The 26,548-nt window shown below is 38.9% G+C and overlaps 2 protein-coding genes across 5 annotated transcripts in view; both read right to left on the minus strand.

The window, feature by feature from the left end:
* Nucleotides 1–353: 353 nt before the first annotated feature.
* On the minus strand, nt 354–2,614 carry SMIM26 (small integral membrane protein 26). The gene is made up of 2 exons (XM_043988033.1): nt 2,416–2,614; nt 354–680 (listed from the first exon to the last, which is right to left on the minus strand). The coding sequence occupies exons 1-2, from the start codon at nt 2,528–2,530 to the stop codon at nt 514–516; spliced, it is 282 nt and encodes a 93-aa protein (XP_043843968.1). The 5' UTR covers nt 2,531–2,614; the 3' UTR covers nt 354–513.
* Nucleotides 2,615–9,619: 7,005 nt separating this feature from the next.
* SEC23B (SEC23 homolog B, COPII coat complex component) overlaps nt 9,620–26,548 on the minus strand; it is a 36,631-nt gene continuing 19,702 nt past the window's right edge. For all 4 annotated transcript variants that reach the window (XM_043988891.1, XM_043988889.1, XM_043988890.1 and 1 more), the window contains exons 15-20: nt 22,542–22,619; nt 21,462–21,623; nt 20,698–20,784; nt 14,954–15,109; nt 13,983–14,048; nt 9,620–10,114 (exon numbers count right to left, since the gene is read on the minus strand). In XM_043988891.1, coding sequence (XP_043844826.1) covers nt 10,025–10,114; nt 13,983–14,048; nt 14,954–15,109; nt 20,698–20,784; nt 21,462–21,623; nt 22,542–22,619 — 639 coding nt within the window. In that variant the 3' untranslated portion in view covers nt 9,620–10,024. The remainder of the gene's footprint in view (nt 10,115–13,982; nt 14,049–14,953; nt 15,110–20,697; nt 20,785–21,461; nt 21,624–22,541; nt 22,620–26,548) is intronic.

The raw sequence follows: 26,548 nt of genomic DNA on the forward strand, positions 1-26,548 counted from the left end.
GTATTTGAAAAAAATTATCTTCATAGTTCTTCGTGCTTAGAGGCAGCCAAGTGACACAATAGATAAAGTGCTGGGCCTGGAGCCACTAAGTCCTGAGTTCTAACGCAATCTCAAAACATTTACTAGCTGTGTTACCCCGGGCAAGTCATTTAGCCTCTACTTGCCTCAATTTCCTTATCTGTAAAATGATGATAATATATCCTAGGACTGTTGTGAGTCAGAGCGCCAGGCTCCCCCTTCTTCCTCCCACAAGCAAACGTCACTTCCTGACGGCAAAGAAAAGACACATGGTCTTGCCATCAGAGACCTTCACCTCATGGTGAAGCTTTTCTACAATAAGTCTCCAGCAGGTGGCATCATTCCAATCGTTACAAAAGTATTTATTGTACATTATCACAGTAAAATTAGAAATATAATTATATAATTCACATAGTTTTAAATTTGACTTTAAGTCAATTCTTCCATCAAATTTACACATTATGCCAAAATCCTGATTTAAGCATTAGAAATTAGTCATTCTGATGGACCAGGACCATTATTCCATGATTTCCAGTAGTTGTAGAGTCTAGTACTAAAAGGTACAAAATTTTCTTTATATGTCACAATAGTTTCCACATAAAATCCTCTTCTGGGTTCAGGCTTCTCAACAGAGTCTTCATCTTTAAGTGGCTCTTCTTTGTCTAAGGAAAGAATTATAATTCTCAATCATTATAAGTATATATGAGTGTGAAAACATAGATTGTAAACTACTTTATTAAAAATAACACTAATATTATATATCTTCAGGCTACTAATATTTACTGTTGCCACATATATTTATTTGATAAGTGTGGGAAGGACAGGTGAATACTTCTGAAGGCTAGAAAATTTTTTCCCAAACCTAGTGTTTCAGACTATAGTTAATCAAGGTCCTTAAAGAATTTGCTTGTGAATTAAAGGGCACCAATCTTTAGCTCCTTTCAAGTTCTGCCTTGAAATTCTTTACCTTTTACTACCATGTATTGAATGCAGGGCGTGCCTCTTTCCACAGCTGGTGTCTGAGGCTGGATTTGAATTTAGGTTCTCCTAACTACAAGGGCTTATGCTCTAGCCACTTCACCAACTACCTTCCCCTCTTCCTTAGTTTTTCAAAAAGGACCAATGACATCACAGGGTGATGCCTTGACTTATGCTAATTTGGATTAGTACAATTTTAATTTAAGGAGCAAATTTAAAGGGAGCAGTTCCCAGCCTCTACTAGACTTTCAGTATGTAAACTTAAAAAAAATTTTTTTTTTACCGATTCCTCTTGTTTTCATACAACCATAATTTCCAACTGTATCCTTTCCTCTTCCCACCCTCCCTCCCAGAGAGCCATCCTATTTAACAAAGTAGTTTTTTAAATTAAAAAGGAATAGGGCATAAAAATCTGCAAAACTGACCCAACACACACACAAAAAAACTATATGTAACTATGATACTATATGTAAATACTTGGCCACTCTTAGGGAATTAATCTGAGTTCAAGTGTACAATAGATTTAACATTGGAAAGAGCCTAAATAGTCATCTAGTCTAACATACGATTTGCAGATCAGAAAGCTAAGGCCCTGACAACTTAAGTCTATTTTATAATTTTTGTTTGTTTGTTTTTGCAGGGCAATGAGAGTTAAAGTGTCAAGTGTCTGAGACCGGATTTGAACTCAGGTCCTCCTGAATCCAAGGCCAGTGCTTTTATCCACTGTACCACCTAGCTGCCCCCCCTTATGTCTATTTTAAAAGCAACAGTTTTCCTGAAGTGTTTTTCTGGTTGTTTTTCCCCCAGTAAGGCCACTAACCCCTTCCCCACAAAAACTGGTAGCAAACGCAGGGAATTAATTTTTTACCTGTGTCAATTCCTTTTTGCCCACTCTTCTAACTAATCATAACTACACACCCTTCTCACAGGAATCCCGTTTTAACTTTTTAATATGAGGGTTATTGGTCCCCTGGGCATTCCAGAAGAGGAAACTGATGTAAACAAGGGTTAAGTGACTTGCCTAGGGTCACACAGCTAGTAAGTGAATGAGGCTGGATCTGAATTCAGGTCTTCCTGACTCCAAGCTCAGTGCTCTACCCACTTGCCCCTGAGCTTGGAGGGGCATCACCATCACTCACCAGTAGCCACATCATATCGAGCCTCGCAGCCAAGGGGAGGGGCGGGGCAGAGAAGTCGCGCTTTATAAACATTAGCACCCATTACCCCTGGAGGAGGGGGCTCCTCTCCTCCAATCCCCAACCCCCACTTTACAGATGAGGCTCTGAGAGGTGAGAGGTGCACGATCGCACCGCTGAGCAGCGTCGGGGACGGGACTTTAACCCAGGTCTTCCAGACTCCAAGACCAGCCCTCGGTCCCCTCCTCCCAGTGGGGCCACCCCGGGAGTCCTCAGTAGGTACCTAACGCCTGCTTTCTCTTCCAGCTTGAGTATAAAATGGAGCCCGCCGTGGTCCAAGCCCCGATAAGATAGATCAAGGACATTCGCCGGTGCCAGACTGAGGCCACGCGCTCCATCGCGACGCCACCCCTGCAGGGGAATCTCCCTGCCACAGGCGGCTTCAAGCAACCAAGAGCACCCCAGGCCTTAGCCAGCGAGGTGGCCGTGACGCAGGCGCGTTAGCGTCAGGCCTTCCTGATTGGTGGAGGTTTCCGTCAATGAACACCTTTGGGACGTTTTAAATTCCTTTGCATCTTGGGAAATGTAGTCCGCTAACAGAACTACATGGCCAAAAGTCATTTCCCAGTAGGAAAGTGGTCAAATATTATGAAAAAACAGTTCTCAAAAGAATTGCAATCTATTAACAATATATGAAAGAATGCTCAAAATCACTAATAATATGAGAAATGGGAATAAAACCTGGAAGCTTCACCTCACACCTAGCAACTGATGACAAAAGGCAAATGTCATTGTTGAAAGGATTGTGGGAAAATGGGTAATTAATACATTTCTGGTGGAGCTATTTTTTAATACAACCACCTTATGCCTCCATAGTTATGCTATGTGACTTACCCAGGGTCATACAGCTAGTGTCGAGTGTCTGGGGCTGGACTTGAATTCAGGTCCTCCTGAATCTAGGGCCAGGGTTTTATCCACTGTGCCACCTAGCTGCCCCCTATCATTGGAGCTATTTTTTAATACAATCATTTTCGAATGAAATTTTTAATTATGCAAATAGCTAAAACAGCAATACACTTTGACCTAGAGATTCAATTAATTGGCATGTATCCCAAGGAGGTCATTGATAAAAAGAAAGGCCTTACATATATACAAACTTGTTCTAAGGGGAATGCCCATCAGGAGGGGAATGGTTGAACAAGTTATGATATATGAATAGGATGGAATACTATTGTGCTGTAAGATGTGATAAAAGGAATAAATTCAGGAAAACCTGAGATTTATATGAACTGATGCAGAGTAAAGTAAGCAGAACCAGGAGAACAATTTACACAATAACAGTAACAATCTTGTAAAGATAATCATCTGTGAAAGATTTAATAACTCTGAATAATATAATGATCCACAATTCCAAAGGACTCATGATGAAAATGCTATGCACAACCAGGTAGAGAACTGATGGATTTGGACTGTAGATTGTAGCATATTTTTTTTTCCAGAACATGGTTAATGTGCGATGTAGGGGTCAAATTTTAATTGGGGAGTGTTAGCTAGGCAGCTCGCCATAATATAGCAGCAAGGAAGGAGACCAACAGCCTCCCTCAAAAATAGAACAGGGTTTATTAACAAGAACAAACTTAAAGACACAAGCAAGATCGGTAGAATTAAGGAAAAGGGGAAAAAATGGGGGAAGGGAAATGATACAACTTGAATAACACCACTCCCCAGGGATCAGCTGAGAACACATGGTTGCAACCTGTCACTTTCCAGCTTCAAGCTAGAATAGTGAAACTCCTCCCTTCTCCTTCCAGACCCCAGCCTATCCACACACAGCCCCAAGCCAATTGGCTGGCAGCCCTGACTGACAGTCACATGACTGCCCTCACTGGGCTTCCAGTCATTATAATTTTGCCAGGCCATGGCAACCAGCTACAACCAGTGGGTGGAATACCATGCCATTGTGGAGGCTTGGCGCCTGAGTCCCAGGCCAGTGCACACGCACGCTGGAGTTTTTAAAATTCTAGCCAAAAGATGGGGTCAAAAAAACCTCAAATAATAATTAATTCCTTTTTTTTTTTAATTACAGGGTCACATTTTAATTCTTAAAGGATTTGGGGGGGGCAGGGCAATGAGGGTTAAGTGACTTGCCCAGGGTCACACAGCTAGTAAGTTTCAAGTGTCTGAGGTCAAATTTGAACTCAGGTCCTCTGGAATCCAGGGCCAGTGTTTTATCCACTGTGCTACCTAGCTGTCCCAATAATTAATTCTTTACAGGGAATATGTTTTGCATGACTTCATATATGTAATGGCATTCATATTTCTTGCCTTCTCAATGGGTTGGGGAGGGAGTAAAGGGAGTGAGAGAATTTGGAAATGACAATAAAACAAAATTAGATAAAACAAAACAAAATTAAAGTTATATGAAAGAATGCTCCAAATTACTAATAATGTTAGAAATGCAAATAGAAACAACTCTGAAGTTTTGCCTCATACCTAGAAAACTGGTTGAGATGAGGAAAGAAGACAATCATAAATGTTGGGAGGGTTGTAGAAAGATGGAAAAAATTTGGAATTATGAAAATAAAGAGGCTAAAACATCAATACTTTAACCTAGAGATTCAATTGATAGACATAGATCCCAAGGTGGTCATTGATTAAAAAAATAAAGGCCTGGGGCAGCTAGGTGGCGCAGTGGATAGAGCACTGGCCCTGGAGTCAGGAGTACCTGAGTTCAAATCCGGCCTCAGACACTTAACACTTACTAGCTGTGTGACCCTGGCAAGTTGCTTAACCCCAATTGCCTCACTAAAATAAATAAATAAAAGTAATTACACCAAAAAACTTAAAAAATTTAAAAAATAAAGGCCCATATACACAAAATATGTCAGTAATTTTGTGGTTGCAAAGAATTGAAAACAAAGTAAATGTCCATCAACTGGGGAGTCAAATTATGACACATGAACACAGTATAATGAAACATTGTGGTATAGGAAATAATATGATTGATACTGAGGATTATGGACTAACATGAACTGATGCAAAGTGAGGTAAATAAGGTCAAGAAAACAATATACAGAATGACTGTTGTTGAGTTGTGCTGACTCTTTGTGATCCCATTTGTGGTTTGCTTGGAAAAGATAACTGGAGTGTTTGCCATTTCCTTCTCCAGCATATTTTACAGATGAAGAACTGAGGCAGAGTTAAGTGACCTGCCCAGGGTCACAGAGTAAGTAACTGAGAGCAGACTTGAATTCAGGAATATGAGTCTTCCTGACTATCCCTGCACTCTAACCAGACTTGTGGAAAGAAAAGTGGAATAAAATCCAAGGAGAACTACAGCAAGTAAGAGCACAATGATTTACAATGTAGGAGACAGAATGGCTTTGGGAGATGTTCTACTCAGCTAGAGGAATGGTTTGGTGGTTAAGACAAAATAGAAGTGTTGTTCGCAATTAGCAATGGTGCTATTTTGACCTGTAAAGTCACCATCCTCACACATGAACCCAGGAATGATTCCTTTAAGGTAGGAACTCTTGTATCCAAATCCCCTCCCCCGCCCCCCCAGGGCTCTTTATCAAAGAACGTAATTCAAGCTATGGGGAGACAGTGATAGGCAGCCACCAGTGTCCAATGGGCCCAGTTAACAGGAGCACTCAGTGGCACTGTCTGCAAAAACTCGTGGGTTTTTTTTACCACCTTATGCCTCCATAGTTATGCTTTATAATGAATACAACCTAGCTATTTTGGAAAAAGCATTGGATTGGGAGTAAGAACATTAGTGTTTTGATCCTGGCTTTGCCATTTGCTACCTGTGTGACCTTGGGTAAGTCACTTATGTTTCCTCATGTATCATGTATAAAGGGTTTGGCTACATAATTCTTAGTATCTAAATTTCAGACATCAAGGGGGGTGGGGTGGGAATTCAATCATCTCCCCTCTCCTCTCACAGAAAATAAGGTCCTTAAGAGGAAGAACTGTTTCATTTTGGTCTTTGTATTCTTATCAACTAGCATAGTGCCTGGCAAACTGTTGATTTTTTCATTTTTTAAATAAAAATTTTTTTGTCAAGAAAATGTCTTCTCTTGTTCTCACCTCCACCCTCCCCCATTAAAAAGAGAGGACAGGGGCAGCTAGGTGGCACAGTGGATAGAGCACCTGCTCTGGAGTCAGGAGTACCTAAATTCAAATCTGGCCTTGGGCACTTGACACTTACTAGCTCTGTGACCCTGGGCAAGTCACTTAACCCCAACAGCCTCACCAAAAAAAAAAAAAAGAGAGAGAGGATAACCTGTTATAAATATGTAGTCAAGCAAAACAAATTTCCATAACAACCACATTAAAAAAAAAGTCTCAATTGGCACTTGAGTCAATCACCTATCAAGAGGTGGGCAGCATGTTTCATCATGAATCCTCTAGAATTATGGTTGGCCATCGTAGTGGTCAAAGATCAAGTTGTTTTTACAATATTGTTAGTGTAAATATTGTTCACTTTGAATCAGTCCATATAAATATTCCCAGGTTTCTCATTGTGATTGGTTGAAACAAACAACTGACATTATATAGTATTTTCTAGCTTAAGACATACTTTACATCCATTCTCTCATCTGATACTCACAATGACTCACTGACATAGGTAGTGCAAATATCTTTAGTTGAACAATGATGAAACTAAAGCATAGAATGGTTAGCAAGTAACAATGCTGTAATTCAAATTTGCCTTGTCTTCAAACCCATTGCAGTTATCTCTTCCACATCTTAACTTTCCCCAGCTTGGTTTGGGTACATCTTGGATTAGCATAAAAAATTAAATGAGAATTTTGGGGGTTTTGAGGAAGCCAAAGATGACACAGAGCTTATAATAAAATGCTTGACCCAAATTTTACAATAAGGTACTCTAAACACCTTATAAAAGAAAAATAAAAAAAAATTCAGACTTCTCTGTACAAAGGGTCAAAAATCTTTACACGGATTTTCCAGATTGTGAGGACACCACACCCCTAACCCCCAAGACGTGGAAGGGATAACTGTACTCTCAAACATTTGGGTCAAAGTCAAATAGAAATGGGACCACTATACCATGTGGTTTAAGGCTAAGGATCACTGTGGATATTGATTTAGAAAACCACACAGTAACATTATCTATGTTCTTTTGCATTTTTTGTCTTATTACATATTTTCCAATTACATTTTTTTTTGTGGGGCAATGGGGGTTAAGTGACTTGCCCAGGGTCACACAGCTGGTAAGTGTCAAGTGTCTGAGGCCGGATTTGAACTCAGGTACTCCTGACTCCAGGGCCGGTGCTTTATCCACTTCGCCACCTAGCCACCCCCTTCCAATTACATTTTTTTTTTTTTTTTTTGGATTTTTTGTTTTGTTTTGTTTTTTAGTGAGGCAATTGGGGTTAAGTGACTTGCCTAGGATCACACAGCTAGTAAGAGTTACGTGTCTGAGGCCGGATTTGAACTCAGGTACTCCTGACTCCAGGGCCAGTGCTCTATCCACTGCGCCATCTAGCTGCCCCTCCAATTACATTTTAATCTAATTCCTGTCACAATGGGGAGTGATATGGACTGCACACCTGAACCTGTGTTCAATACCTCTGCTCTAGACAGAAGGGAAAAAGTTGAGATGAAACAAAATTCTTGCTCTCATATAATGAAATAGTATTAAGTCTTTAACTAAAGCTTTTATTGCTATATGTCAAGCACTGTGCTAAGTGCTGGTGTTACAATTAGAAAAAGAAAATTATCTGCTCTCAAGGACTTCACTTATAAGGTAAGTCAATTCAAATAGCAGGGCAGATGAAAAGGTCCTGGGGTCTAACCAGATGAAATGTGTTTACTCCCTTACACATGCAAATGCTGAATAGTCACAGCCTTAAGGAATAACCACTGGGAAGAGAGTAGTAGTGGACCCTATAGTTTAGCAAGGCTCTGGAATGCCTCTGATGGGAGGAGGGGAGGGGAAGGGATAGCAGCTTTCAACCAGGAGGGGGACATTCAAAGAGTGTCAGGGACATGTGCAAAGGGGGCTGGGGCATAGGAAAAAAAAAAGTTTTGTTTTAAGGCTTTGATGACCACAAATACATAAAAAGCAAGGAATGTTCAAGTAGGCAGGTTTGCTATCAGCTTAACTTTGTCTCAATGCCTTCCCCCTACCTGGTCACCTACGAGGGAGAATAAAAGGGGTTTTTGGCCCTGGAACTTCAGATTCCTTGGCTGTTACTGAGCAAGTAGGCCCTACCTGGATAAATACTTAGGTGTGGGACAAAGAATCTCCTCCTGCCTGGAAAAGACAGGCCTTACTGACAAGACCTAGAAGGGAACAAGGCAGGTCATTCCTTAAGAAGAGCCAAGGTTTGGGTTTTTTTTTCCGCTGCCAGGAGGCAATCAGAGTTAAGTGACTTGCCCAGGGTCATACAGCTAGCAAGTGTCTGGGGCTGCATTTGAACTCAGGTCTACGGCCACTGCTTTATCCACTATATCAGTTAGCTGCTCCTAGGTTTTGTTTTTCATTTTTTGGGTTTGTTTTTTTTTTTTAGAAAAAGCTAGTAGTCTTAATGGCCCTGGGCCTAGAGTCAGGAAGCCTTAATTAAATTCAGCCTCAGATACTTACCAGCTGTGTGACTCTTTCAACCTCTGCCTGGCTGCTTACTCCCAGGCACTTTCCTCCTAGGGTTGTTGTGAGGATGAATTGAGACAATAGTTGTAAAGCCCTTAGCACAGGGCCTGGCACATAGGGCCTTAATAAATGCTTCTTCCTTAGTGTCTTCCCTCAGGTAAATAAATTATAAATTATCCCTAATTTATCCTGTGTTTACCCTTATTTCCACGCCATCTCCTCCATTAGACTAACTCCTTGAGAGTAGGGACTGGGGCTTTTTTTAGCTTTGCCTTTAACTTAGAGATGTGTTCAGACTGCACTTACTCCTTAGGTGGCACTGTCACAGTGGCTATGGGGACATCAGTGTGGACCTGACCCCTCACAGCTCCACCAGAAATGTATTAATTACCCATTTTCCCACAATCCTTTCAACACTGATAACTGCCTTCTGTCTTCTAAGCCAGTTGCTATCATTCAGAGGATAAATGAAGATGAAGTTCAGGAAGGATAATATAGGCACAGAGACTGGAAATGTGATTTCATTGATGTAAGACAGAGGTGTCAAATTTGGGCCCTGCAGCTTGCTGCCTGCCGGCATCCCTTTCTATCTCAGTGTGACCCCACTGGGGTAGGGAACTCCTCAATGAAAAACCTCCCTCTCTCAATGCAGGTTGGCACCTTCTTTTCAATTTATAAGCTTAGAAAGTTGCTGTCCAGGGCATTAAGTGTCTTGGCCAGAGCCACACAAGCCAGGAAGTTTCAGAAGCAGGACTTGTTCCCACTTCCTCCTGGCTCTGAGGCCAGCTCTCTATAGACAACATTATACCATCTCTCCAGGAAGTAACATGGGTAAATTCTTTAAACAAAACAACAGGAACTCAGGTTTTCCATAACTCCTCTTAGCTAGTGCTCTCCCCATCCAGTTTATTTTCTTCATGAACATTATTCCTTCATCTGAGGGAGCTGCAAAAAGTTTCCCTTTACATAGTTTATAGAGATTATTATGTTAGGATAAAGAAAGCTGGTAAAGATGTATAAATTCAGAAACATTAATGAACTACGTATTTTTAGTTCATGAAAAAGAAAGAACAAAATAAAAAGAATACAAATAAATTAAAAATCCAAAGGACTATGTAAAAAAACTGCTTTTGAATGTAGGGTATACATGATGGCATTTAAAAATCTTACAATAAAGTAAAAGGAATGTAGTAAATGTTTCAAATAGTTATGAACATAGTCTAGTCTGGTTATTGTCTTCTTTCTTGAATATGCCTGCTACTTTCTCAATTTAGGAAGCACTTGACACTGCCAACTTTTTCAAATGATCCATGAAAACTTGCAGACTAACATCATCTGTTAGTATTGGAGCTCCAGATTCCTGAAAACAGAAAAGTAAAGATATTTTAGGTGCTTGCTGTGGGTTTTTTTTTTTAATAAAAGATTAGAAATCATGAGGAGATTACAGGGGGGAACAAGGAAATTATCTTGTAAAACACACAACTCAGAATAAGATCTAATGGATTATGTTGCAAAGGGACAAGAATTCTATGTCCAAACCTTTGTCTTCTCTTCTACGCAGCTTTCTACAAAAACAGTAGAAACTTAACTTCCAGTTTCCCCAAGAAAATTCAGGTTACCTAATTTAATCCAGTTCAATTCAACAAATATTTACTAAGTATCTGTTTGCAGAACACTTTTTAGGCATAGCTCACAGAATGTTTACACGGTGCCCTGCTCTCATAGATCTTTACAGTCTTGGCAGGGTTACAGGACAGATATATATAAAAGCTATTATACAAAGTATCACATAAATGAAATACAGAAGCAAAGAACAAAATACTATTATGTGAGAGCCATAGAAATAAGGTGATTATTACAAATAAGTGATCTGAGAGATTATTTTATTTATTTTTTGGGGGTGGGGCAATGAGGGTTAAGTGACTTGCCCACGGTCACACAGCTAGTAAATGTCAAGTGTTTGACCTCGGATTTGAACTCAGGTACTCCTGAATCCAGGGCTGGTGCTTTATCCACTGCGCCACCTAGCTGCCCCCGAGAGATTAATATTGGGGTGGTATCTGAGCTGGGCTTTAAAAGACAAAGGAATTCAGCTGTTAGAGAGGGGAAGGATGAAGAAATCAGGCTTCCAGAACAGCCTGAGCAAAGACAAAGGAAAGGATAGGCTGTGCTTGAGTACAGATTATAAAGAGGAAAGCAATGTGATATAAGGCTACAGGGACACAAATGGTGCCAGACTGTGGAGGCTTCTGAAGGCCAGAAAGAGCATTTGAATTCTATCTTTAGGCAATAGGGAGTACCTGGATATTTAACAAGCAGGGACATGATAATGATGTAACAGTCAACATGGGCTCCCCTCTTTCCTTCCTCAGAACTTCTCAGAATCACCACCTGCTCTTTCCTTTTACTTTCTGGTTTCAGAAGGTCACCCTACTCCTCACAAATGCTAATCCTTCTCTTTACCCTTAATGCTAGTCCTTTCTGCTTCCTTTCTTAAGGATCTTGCTCCAGCAGTCATGTTACCACCCCATCCCACCTTGCTATATGAATCTTTCATCCCTCCCTGTCAAACAGTTCCTTCCTATTTACCTAAAAACACACACACAGGTCATTCAAATCCTAAAACCATCTTCATCTTGTCTGGACCCTTGTATCCCAACTCGCTCTTTCCTTTCCTACTAAACTGCCTGAAAAAGTTGTCACGTCTGATACCTCTACTCCCTCACAAAGTAATTCTTTTCTCAACCCCTTGCAGATGTGGTGGGCTTCACCATGCTACTACTAACACTGCTCTCTCAAAGGTCAAAGACACCCTCATTTTTTCAGCCCCCATCCTCTCTGACTTCTCTGCAACTTGTTACACTAATCACTATTCCCCACCCAACTGTATAACCTCTCCTCTCAGAACTCTCTTCATTCTCAAGATTCCTCATCTTTTCCCACCTCATGTAGATATTTCCTAAGGCTTTGTTTTTAGACATCTTTATTCTTTCTTCCTAAGTGACTTTACTAATTCTCACAGCTTAAACTATGCAGATTACTCCCAAATTAATATCTTTGGCACTGATATCTCTTCTAAGCTCCCAGACCTGCTGCCTATATGACCTCTCTAATTGAATTCATCAGTTTAACAAATGCTCAAAACCCCCACTGTATGTAAAGCACTGTACCAGCTGCTAAGGATACAAAGACAAAAGCCTCTACTCTAAAGGAGTTTACTTTCTACTGGGGAATATAACATTTACTAAGTAAATACAAAGTCTGTACAAAGATGACTGTCCTATTAGAAGCTTAAACTCAACATATTTCCTAATTGAGCTTATCTTTCCCTCTCAACTTGTTCTTCTTTATGGCTTCTGTCAGTGGCACCAATATTCACATTAACTCCCATGCTTAAAACCTTGGCATTACCCTTTTTTTTTAAGTGAGGCAATTGGGGTTAAGTGACTTGCCCAGGGTCACACAGCTAGTAAGTGTTAAGTGTCAGAGGCTGGATTTGAACTCAGGTACTCCTGAATCCAGGACTGGTGCTTTATCCACTGTGCCACCTAGCTGCCCTGGCATTACCTTTTGCTTCTTCCCTTTCCCTCACCTCTCATATTCAAATAGTTACCAAGGTTTATTATTAATTCACATTAATATTATTATTCCACCTCTACAATTTCTCATTCCTCCTACTCTATATCCCCACTCCCACCTTATGATTGTTATTAATAATACTACTCTTATTCTAATGCTACAATTTCTCATTTCTAGGCCCTCCATATCCCCACTCCCTTCCACCTCCTTTTTGGAGGGCCAGTATTACCACCTGCCTGGACTACCATCATCATTTCCTAACAAGTCTTCTTGTCCTCTGCTTCTACTATCTTCAAATACACCCTTTAACATTGTTGCCCAACTATCCCTAAGGTCCTAAAAAGTATCCACTGAGAAGAGCTCCAATTCCTTTGCTTCATTATTCAAGGACCTCCTGGCATCAGCCTATCTTTCTATCATATTACTTCCCTTCACCCAAAACTGATTAGTCAACAGCATTTATTGAACACATTTTGCACAGAAAACCATACTAGATACTGAAGCCACAAACAAGTAGAATGTACAGTTCCTAATTTGAGTTTACATTCACTTCTACATTTTTTTGGGGGGGGTAAGGCAATTGGGGTTAAGTGACTTGCCCAGAGTCACACAGCTAGTAAGTGTCAAGCATCTGAGGCCGGATTTGAACTCAGGTACTCCTGACTCCAGGGCTGGTGCTTTATCCACTACGCCACCTAGCTGCCCCCACTTCTACATTTTTAAGCCTCAAGAAGATGGTAATTGCCTCTTCATGTGATCTCCCAAACCCCAATTTTGGTCTCAGTGAATTCAAATAGAAACAATCATTACCAAAGAAATTTAAAAGATTAAGAGACATCCCTTCCAAAGCTGCCTTATTTGCTTCTAACCTGTTACAGGATAACCTAAATATAGCTAAAAGTTTTCAAAATAATTTTTTTTTTTGTGGAGCAATGAGGGTTAAGTGACTTGCTCAGGGTCACACAGCAAAATAATAATAATTTTAAAAATACCAAACTAGATTTTCATTAAAAATTCAGTGACTTTTGGACAGAAATGAATTTGTAACTATCAGCTTTCAATGTAAATTTATTTTAGAGAAAATAATTATTTTATAATTACAAAAATTTTCTATCGATCATCTATATATCTACAGTGAAGCTCCAGTACATCAGAACAGAATTGAATTTAGCACAATAATACTATCACCATTTTGTGAGTGTGTGTATGTATGTATAAAGAGAGAAAAAGACATTCAGACAGGCAAAAATCCACTAATCATCTTTAATTGTTTTAGCAAAAACACTGTTAAGTGCTACAGTGGAGATGATAACCTTATAATGATATTGTAAAAATGTGAGTTTGGGCAATACTATAATCAGGTGAATGTCTAGACAGTCTCTCATTGAATCCTTAACAATTCAGTAAGGAAAATAATACAATTAGATCACATTACTCCTATTGTGCAAATGAGAAAATAGATCCAATGAGGTTAAATGACTTGACTGAGGTAATCCAACATGTTAATGTACTTGAAATTAATGGGAGAGAACATTCATTAGTGGTGGTGCTAGAGAATGCAAAGGAGGGTGGGAGGAAGGGGTAGTGGCGATGGAGAAGCAAAGAGTGGTCTAGTATCTTGCCATAATTTTGGAAATTCAGTTTCTTACCTGTCCCCAAGCATATAAATTATTGTGCGTCTGAGATGGATTCACTTTGGACAAGAGGAAACGAGCCTTAAAAATATAAAAGCACATTATCTAATGATTATAAATTCCATTTATATTAATGTGTAGAAAGACTAACAACTGATATTTATATGTTTACAAAGTACTTTCCTCATCACAACTATGTGATATTAATTACTACAGCAAGAATTATCTTCATTTGACATGAGGAAAGTGAGGCCAAGAGATACTTTTCCAAGGTTGTGAAATTAGTTAAGTAGAATTGAAGGTTTTTTAACCCCATAACCAGTAGTTCCTTAGATTAAGTTAGCCATCAAGTACCTAATATTTTTTAGTTGCAATTTTTCCCTGCTAAAGAACCTGTTTCCTTAATCAGTAATAATAATAACCACCACAATAACTTATACTTGTACAGTGCTTTCTAGTTTAAAAAGCCCTTTCCATACGTTATTTTATTTAAGTCTTACAATATCCCTGGGATTTAGTTAATATAACTATTATTCCCAATTTACTTATGAAAAACTTGAGGCTCATAAAAGGTGAAGTGACTTAATTATGGTAACATATCCATTAAGTGTGTTAGAATATTTTTGGTAGGGTCCCCAAATCAAAATAAATTTCCACAAGTGTCAGAACTAAGACTCTAAGAGAAATTTTTACTAAATCCAATTTTTTTCCATTTGGGTTCTAGTAATGAGAAATACTTTTTTTTTTGCAAAATATTTCTCTATTCTTGCGTCAACTTTTTTCATTATAGCATTATAGCTATCATTTTTAAAAAAGCTGTTTTGCAAGTTTACTTCAAAGATTTTCATTTCATCAGTGTGTATTCTCACTATTGACATTTACTACAATAATTCTGTATCTTAATATATAGTCTTCAAGAGTTGTTGTGGCCAAAAACAAATTCCTCAGACTTCTGCTAATGTGGTGATGAGTCTCTTTGAACTTACCTGACTACCTCCATGTTCAGTGTTGATGTATCTTGGCATCGGGAATCGAGTTTGCAGGATGTCTTGGGCATCATCCAATGGAGCCTGTAGAAGATGCTTGAAATTTTCATACTCGGGCATGTCTTGATAGCCAGCTTTGCGCCACTGGGCTATAGTCTACACCAAAAGAAAAGAATTTTATGGTAAAACCTTAATGTCCTTTTTTTTTTTGGTGAGGCAATTGGAGTTAAGTGACTTGCCCAGGGTCACACAGCTAGGAAGTGTCAAGTGTCTGAGGCCAGATTTGAACTCAGGTACTCCTGAATCCAGGGCTGGTGCTTTATCCACTGCACCACCTAGCTGCCCCAAAACCTTAATGTCTTTTAAAATTTGATTTTCCCTGAAATCTGACATTCCAAAAACAACAAAAAAAGAAAGAAAGAAGGATTTATTCCAAATAGCAATGTTTTAAGATAAGGAGGTAAAGTTCTGTAGTAACAACAAAGAAGAATAAATTAGAGCCAAAGCATCCCACATCACAAAGGAATTGATGATGACTATGTTTAAATTATGAAACAGTTTTTCCCTTCAAGATTCTAACATTAAAATCACCTATAACTTTTTTTTTGGCAATAAGGGTTAAGTGACTTGTCCAGGGTCACACAGCTAGTAAGTATCAAGTGTCTGAGGCCGGATTTGAAGTCAGGTCCTCCTGAACCCAGGGCCGGTACTTTATCCACTTCCACCTAGCTGCCTGCCTATAACTTTTTGAAATTCACTAAGGTATAAATACTAGGCTATAAGTCAATACAGCACTTTTCAATCCCCAGAATTTCTAACTTCATACCTTTGTTAACAAAACTCATTGCCTGCCCCCCCCCCCAAATCAATTCCCACTCCTTACTTTTGTCAAGAGTCTCCCACTTCATAGGAGCAAAGTCTAACATCATCTTTGAGTACTCCACCTTCTTTTTCAGTACACTGAATCTGGTCACCAAATCCTGTTCAGAAAACCTATTGTGTCTATTCTTTCTTTTCTTTTTCTACTACCACCCAGCCACCTCATTTAGTAACATGGCAGAATGAAGGCTACATGATGGATATAGATTGTCTCAGTATGGGAGATTTTCAGTGTGGGTACTTCCTCCACAAATACAGAATTCAACCTATTGATGATTTTATACCTAGAGAGATCCAGAGATTAAATGACTTGTCCAAGGTCACATGTCTAATAAATGCCACATCTTCCTAAGTTCAGTACTCCATCCATTATACCACCCTGCCTCAGAATAACAAGAAAATACTTGTCTAAGATACAATAATCACTAAGATTGTCACCATTCAAAAATTCACTAAAGAGACCTGCTGAGAGGCCAGCCACTTGACCTTACATGCCAGTCTGTGTTAACTTCCCTAAACAGGTGCCATGTTTCACTTGGACTCCAGAAGTTCCTAGAAACCCACTGACAGAAATGAGGTGACTGACAGGTTCTCCTGACAACTAGAAAACAGCACAGGGTTCAAATATTGCCTCAAATATCTACTTAGCTGTCTGACCTTGGGCCTATCACGTAATCTCTCTTTCTGTTTCTTCAACTACAAATTGTAAAATGGAGATAATAATAGCACCTACCTCAAGGGATGTTAAAATGATCAAATGAAATAATATGAGTAAAGTGCTTTGCAAACCTTAAAGCACTATACAAGCTCTAACTATTTTTTTTTGTTTGTTTTGTTTTGGGTTTTTTGCGGGGCAATGGGGGTTAAGTGACTTGCCCAGGGTCACACAGCCAGTAAGTGTCAAGTGTCTGAGGCCGGATTTGAACTCAGGTACTCCTGAATCCAGGGCTGGTGCTCTAGCCACTGCGCCACCTAGCCGCCCCCAAGTTCTAACTATGATTATTGTTAACTTATTGCTTCTACTTTAAACCCATTAGAGATGGTGGCTAAAGCTTTTAAGTTGCTGATAGTACCTTATTCATTTCTTCATCCATCATAGATGTTTCTCTGTCATAAGAACCCAGAATTTGGGCACGTTTCCCCCCAAAAACCCAAGATCCGTTCTGAGAGAATACATTTTTCCTCAGGTCACAAATCAGCTAAAAATGTGAGCCATCCTATCCTGGATAATGGAAGAGGCAGCAGTAGGAAAAGGGGCAAGGGAAGATGAGGCACGGAATGAAAAGAGAGGGAGGGAATAACTACACACACACACACACACACACACATATGGTTATTCCTTCCCTCTCTACTACATCTACTTCCTCACAACAATCCTAGGCAGCAGATACTCGTATCATCCCCATTTTACTGAGAAGAAAAGTAAGGCCCAGACTAAGTAATTTGCCCAAGGTCATATAGCTAATAAGCATCTGAGGATGTAAATGAACTCCGATCTTCCTGACTCCAGGTACAGTGCTCTGGGCACGATGGTGCCACTGAACTGCCTCAGCATCCTCCAAAAGAGGAGAATCAATCAGTCATTTCTATCAATGGGCTTCTAGAAACCTAAGCACGCCAAGAAAAACGGCTTAGAACAAGAGAGAGAACTTAATCTGACAGCAGTTGGTGCAGAATCAGAGAATTTCGGAGTTGGGACCTCACATGTCACCTAGGCCAATCCACCTTCCAAAGGAACTCCCCACTCTCAAACACTTAGCAAATGGTCATTCATCGGTTCTCTGTTTGAAAACCTCTATTGAAGGAGAACACACTATCTCCAGAAGTATCATGTCCCACTTTTGGAACTTTAATTGTGAGGAAGGTGTTCTTTTTTTTACATAAGGCCTAAATTTACCTCTGCAATTTTAACTGATATCTGTGCGTTCTATCTTCCAAGATTAGTTAATTTGGTTTGGTTAGAAATCATGTATTCTTTTAGAATTCTTTCCTTTTGCTTTTCTTCTTCCAAACTTTCCTATATTTTACTATTTCTGTGTTCAGAATCTGTCACTCTTTCAGACCTTCTAATTCTCTAAAGATTCTCCATTATTCATTCAATTGTGATGAAATAATGGGATTTAGCAGATACTCAAAGCAAGCTCCTGGAGAAGGACTTGAGGAAGAACCCAACCAGGCTGGAACTCTATGCTAGATAGGCCTTTTCTTAACTTTCTGAACTCCTTGTGAATACCTGTATGCTTTAATAAATGTTTAATGCCCAAAGACTGGTGCTAAAGCTTCTAATTTAAGGCAACCTCAATTTAGATTTTAAACATCACACAATTTTTCCTATTCTATTTACTGTAATTCTGAAATGAGACCTCTAATTTCTGAGCTAAATTCATTATTAATTTCTTCTTTTATAAATGGTTCCCTTTTGAATCATTCCTCGAATTCCTTGTTATTGTTCCATGATCTTAAGGGAATCTACATGATTCTGTCTTTTATTAACAATACGGGTTTCACATTCTTTCATACTGTTGTTTTTTTTTCAAATGTACTGAGTTTTTAATCATTCTTTCTATTTTTAGGTTGCCTATTGATTTATCTGCTTGTATGCTAAACTTTTATTCATGTACTCTATCTCTACTCACTCCATATTTTCTTGTATTTCATTCTTTTTATTACAGCCTCCTCACTCACTCTTCTGTCATACTTCCCTTCCAGTGATGCATACTTCCCTTCCACAGGTGTACAGGCTATACTGCATGGTAGTTTCAAATATGAGAGTCTAAAAGAACTGAGTTTCTGCCTTAAATAACCTCTACGGGGAAGAACTGGCCCCAGCTGGGTTTCCAGTCCCTTTTCGTCTAGCTAAAGGTACTGCCTCTTACTAGCCTGTGGCTCTGAATACCTCACCTCAGGGCACATTTTTAGTGTGACCCAATTTTTCTATCTCCTTTCTTCCTTTCCTTCATGTGAATGGGCAGAATCAGTGTCTACTATATCTGATGAGTTTCAAAGTAGAGTGTTTGGGCAGAAACATTGTCAGAGAAGATCGTTAATTCATGACTACCTTGTTGGGGGGTTCTATCTTCTTATCTTGGGTAATTAATCTAAATTTGGGAAATAATTCCATTCTTTTGAGGGTTGGGAGCTGAAGAGGTTTCCAGAAAGTCATTATTTTGTCATCTTGGGGGTCATGTTTTCAAGCCTTATCCTTCTTGATTTCTTTGCATTAAGTGATACTGTTGGCTGCCCAATTTTCCTATGTTTTTCTTGTTCCTGGGTTTTGGTGTCATGGCTCTTTTCTGGTTCTCCTCCTCCTGTCTGGCCACTCCTCTGTCACCTCTGCTGGATCATCATGTTTGTCCTAATTCTTATGTGTAGATGTACTCCAGGACCTATTGTCTGGCCTGGGCACTCTTATATTCTCACTGAGTAGTGGTCTGTCTCATCAATTTAGATGGATCAATTAACTGAACAGATAACTAAACTATGTAATAGAGACAGCTAAAATTTACTAGGCCTCCACATCTACAAAGTTACTAGCTATTAAAATAGTCTTTGGGCAGCTGCTAGTATACACAATAAGATATATTTAAAAAGTCATATAATAAAAAAAATCCCATAATCTCAGAGTTGGAAGGAATCTTGGCAGCTATTGCCTCCAACCCATACGTAAAAGGAACCCCCACAATAATATATCTGACAAGGTATTAACATTTTCATGTGATCAGACAAAATTAAGTCTGTTCTCATAAAACTTAGTTTTCTTTGTGACAAATATCTCTATCTCATTCTGAAAATCCTTGAAGCTGTAAAAATTCTGTTATGATCCAGCATTACAGATTGTATCTTTCACTTGCTTGCTCTTTAGTTTGATAAACACACTGTTCTTGATTTGTAACCACAAACCCTGTAGTATACCAAGTAATTTCTCTAACTTTCTAGAGTTTATTTGAAGCATTTCTACAAGCATCATACTTCTTTCAGACTGGAACACCTGGTTGATAGAGAAGGATCTCTTTATTGGGCAACTGTCCTCAAAACAGCTTTTAAGTATAACTAACCAGATCTATTAGATACAGTATTTTTATTAGTAATACTTAAAACACAATATTAATTTAGTTTATTTCCTTCAACATTGTTACTCTGAGTTCTTGGGTATAATGTATAACCTCAAAGGAGGAAATATGTAACTGACCATATGGAGAAATTCCCATGCAAATAACCAGAAATATTTCCTGAAAGAAAAAATTTGTGACAGAAAGAAAAAACAATGTGCTATTTACACAAGTATTAACAGTAATTCTTTCTATTTATGAACCCCTCAGTAAGTTAAAATTCAGTCCCTTTAAATAATATTTATGCTCATTATAAAACATAGATTTATATTATGGAATGTTATGTTAAAACAATCTGGCAACATTTGCTATCTAGAACATATGTGCTAGGCTTCCTTGATGAGAACATATTTAAATAAGGTACTTCAGCATGATGTTTCAAAAGAATCCTCAAGGTGTAAAGTAAAAATGACTTCTATTTAAGGCACAACACTCAAATGCTGCCCCCTGAAAATTAGTCACATTATGAAGATAACTATTTTCTATCCAATATTCATCACCACCATCATTATTCAGGTACTATCTGAAGTCTCAGAAATGTCCATAAAGAATAAATCAGGGGCAGCTAGGTGGCGCAGTAGATAGAGCACCGACCCTGGAGTCAGGAGGACCTGAGTTCAAATCCGGCCTCAGACACTTGACAACTTACTAGCTGTGTGACCCTGGGCAAGTCACTTAACCCCAATTGCCTCACAAAAACTAAAAAACCAAAACAAAACAACACAGAATAAATCAGGAAAGTGCCTGTTATCTTACCTCACCAAGATAGATGACAATTTGGAAAAAGGTATCCATCAGTAGAATTCTGTCAGCTAAAATGCTGCTGCTGTCCAAGAGTACTGGCTGAGAAAAAGTGAGAAGAAAAATTAAAATGGTAAAATTACCAGAAAACTTTAAAAAAGAAAATTTGTACTGCCTACTATATAATTGCAGCTTTAATCTAGGCTCTGTGGATGATTAGAGAACTTTTAAATGATAGATCACTGTACTCTTTCTTAATTTCTTCTTTCTGCTGGACAATTTTAAATTTCAACAGCATGGATTAATATGCTAAATACATTGTTTAAAATCCCTGATCATTATGAAGAACAATAAGAAAAATCATTACAAGGAAGAACAATAATAAAATGAGAAACGACTCCCAAGAACTCTCTGTCCTCTTTGGAAAACTCCTTTTTTATTCAAGCTCCTGTCAGTCAATAAATATGAATTACCTGCCTACCCTGTGGTAGGCCTTGTGGTTAGGTGCAAAGAGAGGTAAAAGGCAGTCCCTGCTCTCGAGGAGCACAGGGTCTGATGGGGGAGACAACACACAAACAACTATGTACAGGATCAGTTAGAGATAATCCACCAAAGGAAGGCACAAGCATTAAGATGAAAGGCATCCTGTAGAAGGTGGGATTTTAGCTGAGACTAGAAGCTCTTGTGAAGATGACAATTTAAAATCTCTTACCTTCTAATTCAGTTCACTGAAAAATCATCATATAAAAGAACTAAAAATAATCTTCATCAAGTCTTACCTCAGGTGGACCATGGAAAGAATAAGAATAAAGAATTGGCTGGATCATGATGAGGGACTGGGTCAAGTCTTGCCTAGCAAAATGATGCCGGTAATAAGATGATTCGTCTGGACTGTTATTAAACACTTGAAGAAATGGGGATCTTCGAAGATGGAACATGAACTGCATGTTTAAAAAAATAGCAAATTAATACAGAAATACTCCACTTATCCCAAGGCCAGATTTCCTTCAAATACGCAGAGCAGAGATAAACTGGAGTTGATCCTCCCCTCCCCCCAAAAATGCTGGGATGTAGAACTAGTGGCCATTGAGCCTATATGGCTTATGAGAAAAGGCTCTCAGGTTGCTGCCAAGACACCGTATAATAGGAGTAATATGTTACATGATTTCTCAGAGCAAAGCAGAACGAAACCTAGGACTGCTCCAGGTAACAGAGGAACAACAGGAGACAGAAAAGGAAAAGAAAAAGTAGTATATTCTTTTTTTTTTTTTAGTGAGGCAATTGGGGTTAAGTGACTTGCCCAGGGTCACACTGCTAGTAAGTGTCAAGTGTCTGAGGCCGGATTTGAACCCCGGTACTCCTTACTCCAGGGCTGGTGCTCTATCCACTGCACCACCTAGCTGCCCCAAAAGTAGTATATTCTAAAAGCAAATAAATGTCATTGAGAATGATGACTGAGTCGTCAAGAAAAGGCAACATTAGAGTCAGCATATACTGGTTTTTTTTTCTTTTCTTTTTTTTTTTGGCGGGGCAATGGGGGTTAAGTGACTTGCCCAGGGTCACACTGCTAGTAAGTGTCAAGTGTCTGAGGCCGGATTTGAACCCCGGTACTCCTGAATCCAAGGCCAGTGCTTTACCCACTGCGCCACCTAGCTGCCCCAGCATATACTGTTTAAAAAACCAGAAAAGTACTTTCAGCCAAAACTTTCATCAAGCAAATCTTTTTTATTGAAACTGTTTGGGAAGGGGTCAACTTCAGCGACCTGGCGGTGTTTAATTTCTATAGAATGAACCCCCCACAGTACAGGATAAACCCCTAAAGCAGAATCCTTTACTTTTATGAGATATTGATTCCTTACCTGAGGATACAAAGAAAAGGAGTCCGATAGTCTAAAAGAATTGGGGTCCTCTTTGTTATACTGTCCAAATTTCTGACACTGGTAGATAAACATAACAGAAATGCAAGTTAGTTTGACTGAAATAATGGTGATGACGCTGTGATAACAGCAGGGCTGCCCTTCCTCTTCTTGTGTCACCTTCTCTTCAATGTCACATAATTCTGTGGTGGATACCTGTTCTCCCCACTTCTTCATGCCCTTTTCTTTGGGATTGCCTTGTAATCTGTCTGCTGTCTCATCACTTTATTTTTTTTTTGGTGAGGCAATTGGGGTTAAGTGACTTGCCCAGGGTCACATAGCTAGTAAGTGTCAAGTGTCTGAAGTTGGATTTGAACTCAAGTCCTCCTGACTCCAGGGCCGGTACTCTATCCACTGTGCCACCTAGCTGCCCCTGTCTCATCACTTTAATAAAGCTTTTCTCTCTAAAGTCATCAATAAATAACATTCTTCTTGACAAATCTGAATTACTTAATTCTCAATTCTTGATCTCCCATAATGTGTTTTCATTAACCATCTCTATTTCTTGAAAAACCTCATTGATCTCTTTGAGCTGGCTCCTTTTGTTTATACTCTATAACTGAATATTTTCCAAAATTTCATCTTCTACCTCCTGCTCTTTTTGCTTCATGCTCTTCTGCCTCAGGAAGTTCTTTCTTATAGTTTATTTGCCTGAAAGACATTTTCACTTAGCTCAATGGATTGGGCACAGAGACTTAAAGATCTGTGTTCAAATCCAGCCTCAGACACATACTAGCTGTGTGAGCCTGGGCAAATCACTTAATCTCTCTTAGCCTCAGTTTCCTCATCTATAAAATGAGCATGATAACAGTGCCTACTTTGCTGAGTTATTGGGAGGATCAAATGAGATATCTGTAAAGTGCCTAGCACAGAGTAGGTACCATATAAATGCTTATTCCTTTCTCCCTGCCTCTTCACTTCCTTTTTCTACATCAAATTCAATAAGTCACAAACTAATTATCTTTCCCCTAAAATTGGCACCCCCTTTCCCATCTCTCTCAATGATACCACACTCCATAGTTTCCTGCTCTTATCCCTTTGCCCACAATGTTTCCAACACCAGGAATACTCTACACCCACCTCCTCAAGTATTACATTCTTCCCATATCCTTTTAGCACAAGTTAACCTGGATCTATACATTAAAAAAAATATATTTTGAGAACTGTATTTCAATACAATTGGTTTTCTTTATAATACCATTTATTTTATACATTTAAAAATATTTTTCTGAGAAGTTCCCCATAGATTTTAACAGACTACCCAAGAGGTCTATGACACAAAAAAGATTAAGAACCTCTGCTGGACACAGAGAGCAGGCCTAGGGCAGTGAGGAATCCAGAAGCCAAAGGGGTCTCAGAGCAGAAAGCCAGTGACTAGGTCCCTATCCCCCAGCACAAGAAGTTTGCAACAGTGGTCCCTGTGCCCCAGGAACAGACCACAACTTTAAAAGTAAAAAATGAGAAAGAAACAGAAAAGGACCCTTACCATTGACAGCTTCTATGGCAACAGGGAAGACCAAAACACAAACTCAGATGAGGGCAATACTGTCAAAATGCCTACATGTGAAGCCTCAAGGGGGAAGATGAATTGGTCTCAAGACCAAAAAACCTTCTTGGAAGAGCTCAAAAAGGATTTTAAAAATCAAATAAGACAAGTAGAAGAAAAAAATGGGAAAAGAAATGAGAGAAATGAGAGTTACACAAGAAAAATGTGAAAAAAGAGTCAACAGCTTGGAAAAGAAAACATAAAAATTGACTGAAGAAAACAATTCTTTAAAAAATACAAGTGACCAAATGAGGAAAAAATCCACTGAAGAAATCAACTCCCTTAAAAGTAAAATTGGCCAAATGGAAAAGGAGGTGCAAAAGCTTACTGAAGAAAATAATGCCTTAAAAATTAGAATTGGATTATATTAAATTAAAAAATTTTTGTACAAACAGAAGCAATGCATCCAAAATTAGAAAGGAGGCAGAAAGCTGGGAAAACAATTTTTGAGGCCAGTACTTCTGATAAAGGCCTCATCTCTAAAATATATAGGGAATTAAATCAAATTTATAAGAATCCAAGTCATTCCCCAATTGAGAAATGGTCAAAGGATATGAACAGGCAGTTTTCTGATAAAGAAACCAAAGCTATCTATTCCCATATGAAAAAATGCTCTAAATCTCTAATGATTAGAGAGATGCAAATTAAAACAACTCTGAGGTACCACCTGACACCTATCAGATTGGCTAAAATGACAAAAAAGGAAGATAATAAATGTTGGAGAAGCTGTGGGAAAATTGGAACACTAATGCATTGTTGGTGGAGCTGTGAACTGATCCAACCATTCTGGAGAGCAATTTGGAATTATGCCCAAAGGGCAATAAGCTGTGCATACCCTTTGACCCAGCAATACCACTTTTGGGTCTTTTTCCCAAAGAAATCATGGAAAGGGGAAAGGGACCCACATGTACAAAAATATTTATAGCTGCTCTTTACGTGGTGGCAAGGAATTGGACGTTGAGGGGGTGCCCATCAATTGGGGAATGGCTGGACAAGTTGTGGTATATGAATACAATGGAATACTATTGTGCTGTAAGAAATGATGAGCAGGAGGAGTTCAGAGAAACCTGGAGGGTCTTGCGTGTGCTGATGATGAGTGAGATGAGCAGAACCAGAAGAACATTGTACACAGTATCATCAACATTGAGTGTTGATCTACTGTGATGGACTATATTCTTCCCACCAGTGCAATGGCACAGAAGAGTTCCAGGGAACTCGTGATGGAAGAGGATCTCCAAATCCAAGGGGAAAAAAAAAAAGAACTGTGGAGTATAGATGCTGAATGAACCATACTATTTCTTTTGTTTTTGATGCTGTTGTTTTTTTCTATTTTGAGGTTTTTCATCATTGCTCTGATTTTTTCTCTTATAACATGACTAATGCAGAAATAGGATTAATGTTATTATGTGTGTGTATATATATATATATATATATATATATATATATAACCTATATCAGATTACCTGCTGTCTAGGGGAGGTGGGAGGGAGGGGAAGGAGGGAGAAAAATCTGAAATTGTAAAGCTTGTATAAACAAAAGTTGAGAACTATCTTTACATGTAACGGAAAAAATAAAATACCTTATATGTAAAAAAAAAAAATTAGAATTGGGCATATGGAAGCTAATGCCTCCATGAGACACCAGGAATCAGTCAAACAGAATCAAAAGAATGAAAAAAAAAATGTGAAATACCTCTTCAGAAAGACAACGGACCTAGAAAATAGATCCAGGAGAACAGAGATTCTCAGGCAGAGGCCTGAGAGCTCAACTCAAGTGCTACCTCCTTCATAAAGCCTTCTCTGATCATCAGGAAAACCTTGGCCCCACCTTGCAATTCATCTAACTCCTTTGCAACTCTCTTGTGTACTTATAATGTACCTAAGCATTATTTGTGCATGTTTTATATCCTCCAATAGACTTTAAGCTCAACCGAGGTAGGGACTGTATCTTATCTCAACTTTGTATCTCGTCCTAGGATCTGAGAAGAGTAATTTGGTCATAGCAGGTACCTAATACATGTTCACTGAATGGAAATGGTTGAATATAAATTCTTTTCATCACTTTTGCTCTTCTGTTCACAATCCTATAATGGTTTCCTTTTGCTTATTACATCAAGGCCTCCTCCATCACAGGACCTGGCAGTGCTTAACACACACCAGGCATTTACTCAATGCTCACTGAAAAATATTAATTTAGGTCTCTCTACCACTTTACAGTTTATAAGACATTTTCTCAAATATTTTCATGTCTGTTTTGCAGATGAGGAACTTGAGGCTTAGAGAGGTTAAATGACTTGCTGAATATCACTAGACTGCTAAGCGCCAAAGATTTAAACCTGTCTCTTGATTTTAGTTTACAGATCTGTTCACATTACCATGGGGCCTCTAATAACAGAATTCCAATT

This window comes from Dromiciops gliroides, chromosome 2, assembly GCF_019393635.1.
Source record: "Dromiciops gliroides isolate mDroGli1 chromosome 2, mDroGli1.pri, whole genome shotgun sequence".
Lineage (NCBI taxonomy): Eukaryota > Metazoa > Chordata > Mammalia > Microbiotheria > Microbiotheriidae > Dromiciops > Dromiciops gliroides.

Excerpts from the sequence above, each read along its gene's own strand:
- SMIM26 (XM_043988033.1), bottom strand. The coding sequence starts at position 2,530 with ATGGAGCGCGTGGCCTCAGTCTGGCACCGGCGAATGTCCTTGATCTAT. Across the intron at positions 681-2,415 it reads GAAGAGAAAGCAGGCGTTAG|ACAAAGAAGAGCCACTTAAA; the intron begins GTACCTACTGAG and ends TTCTTTCCTTAG.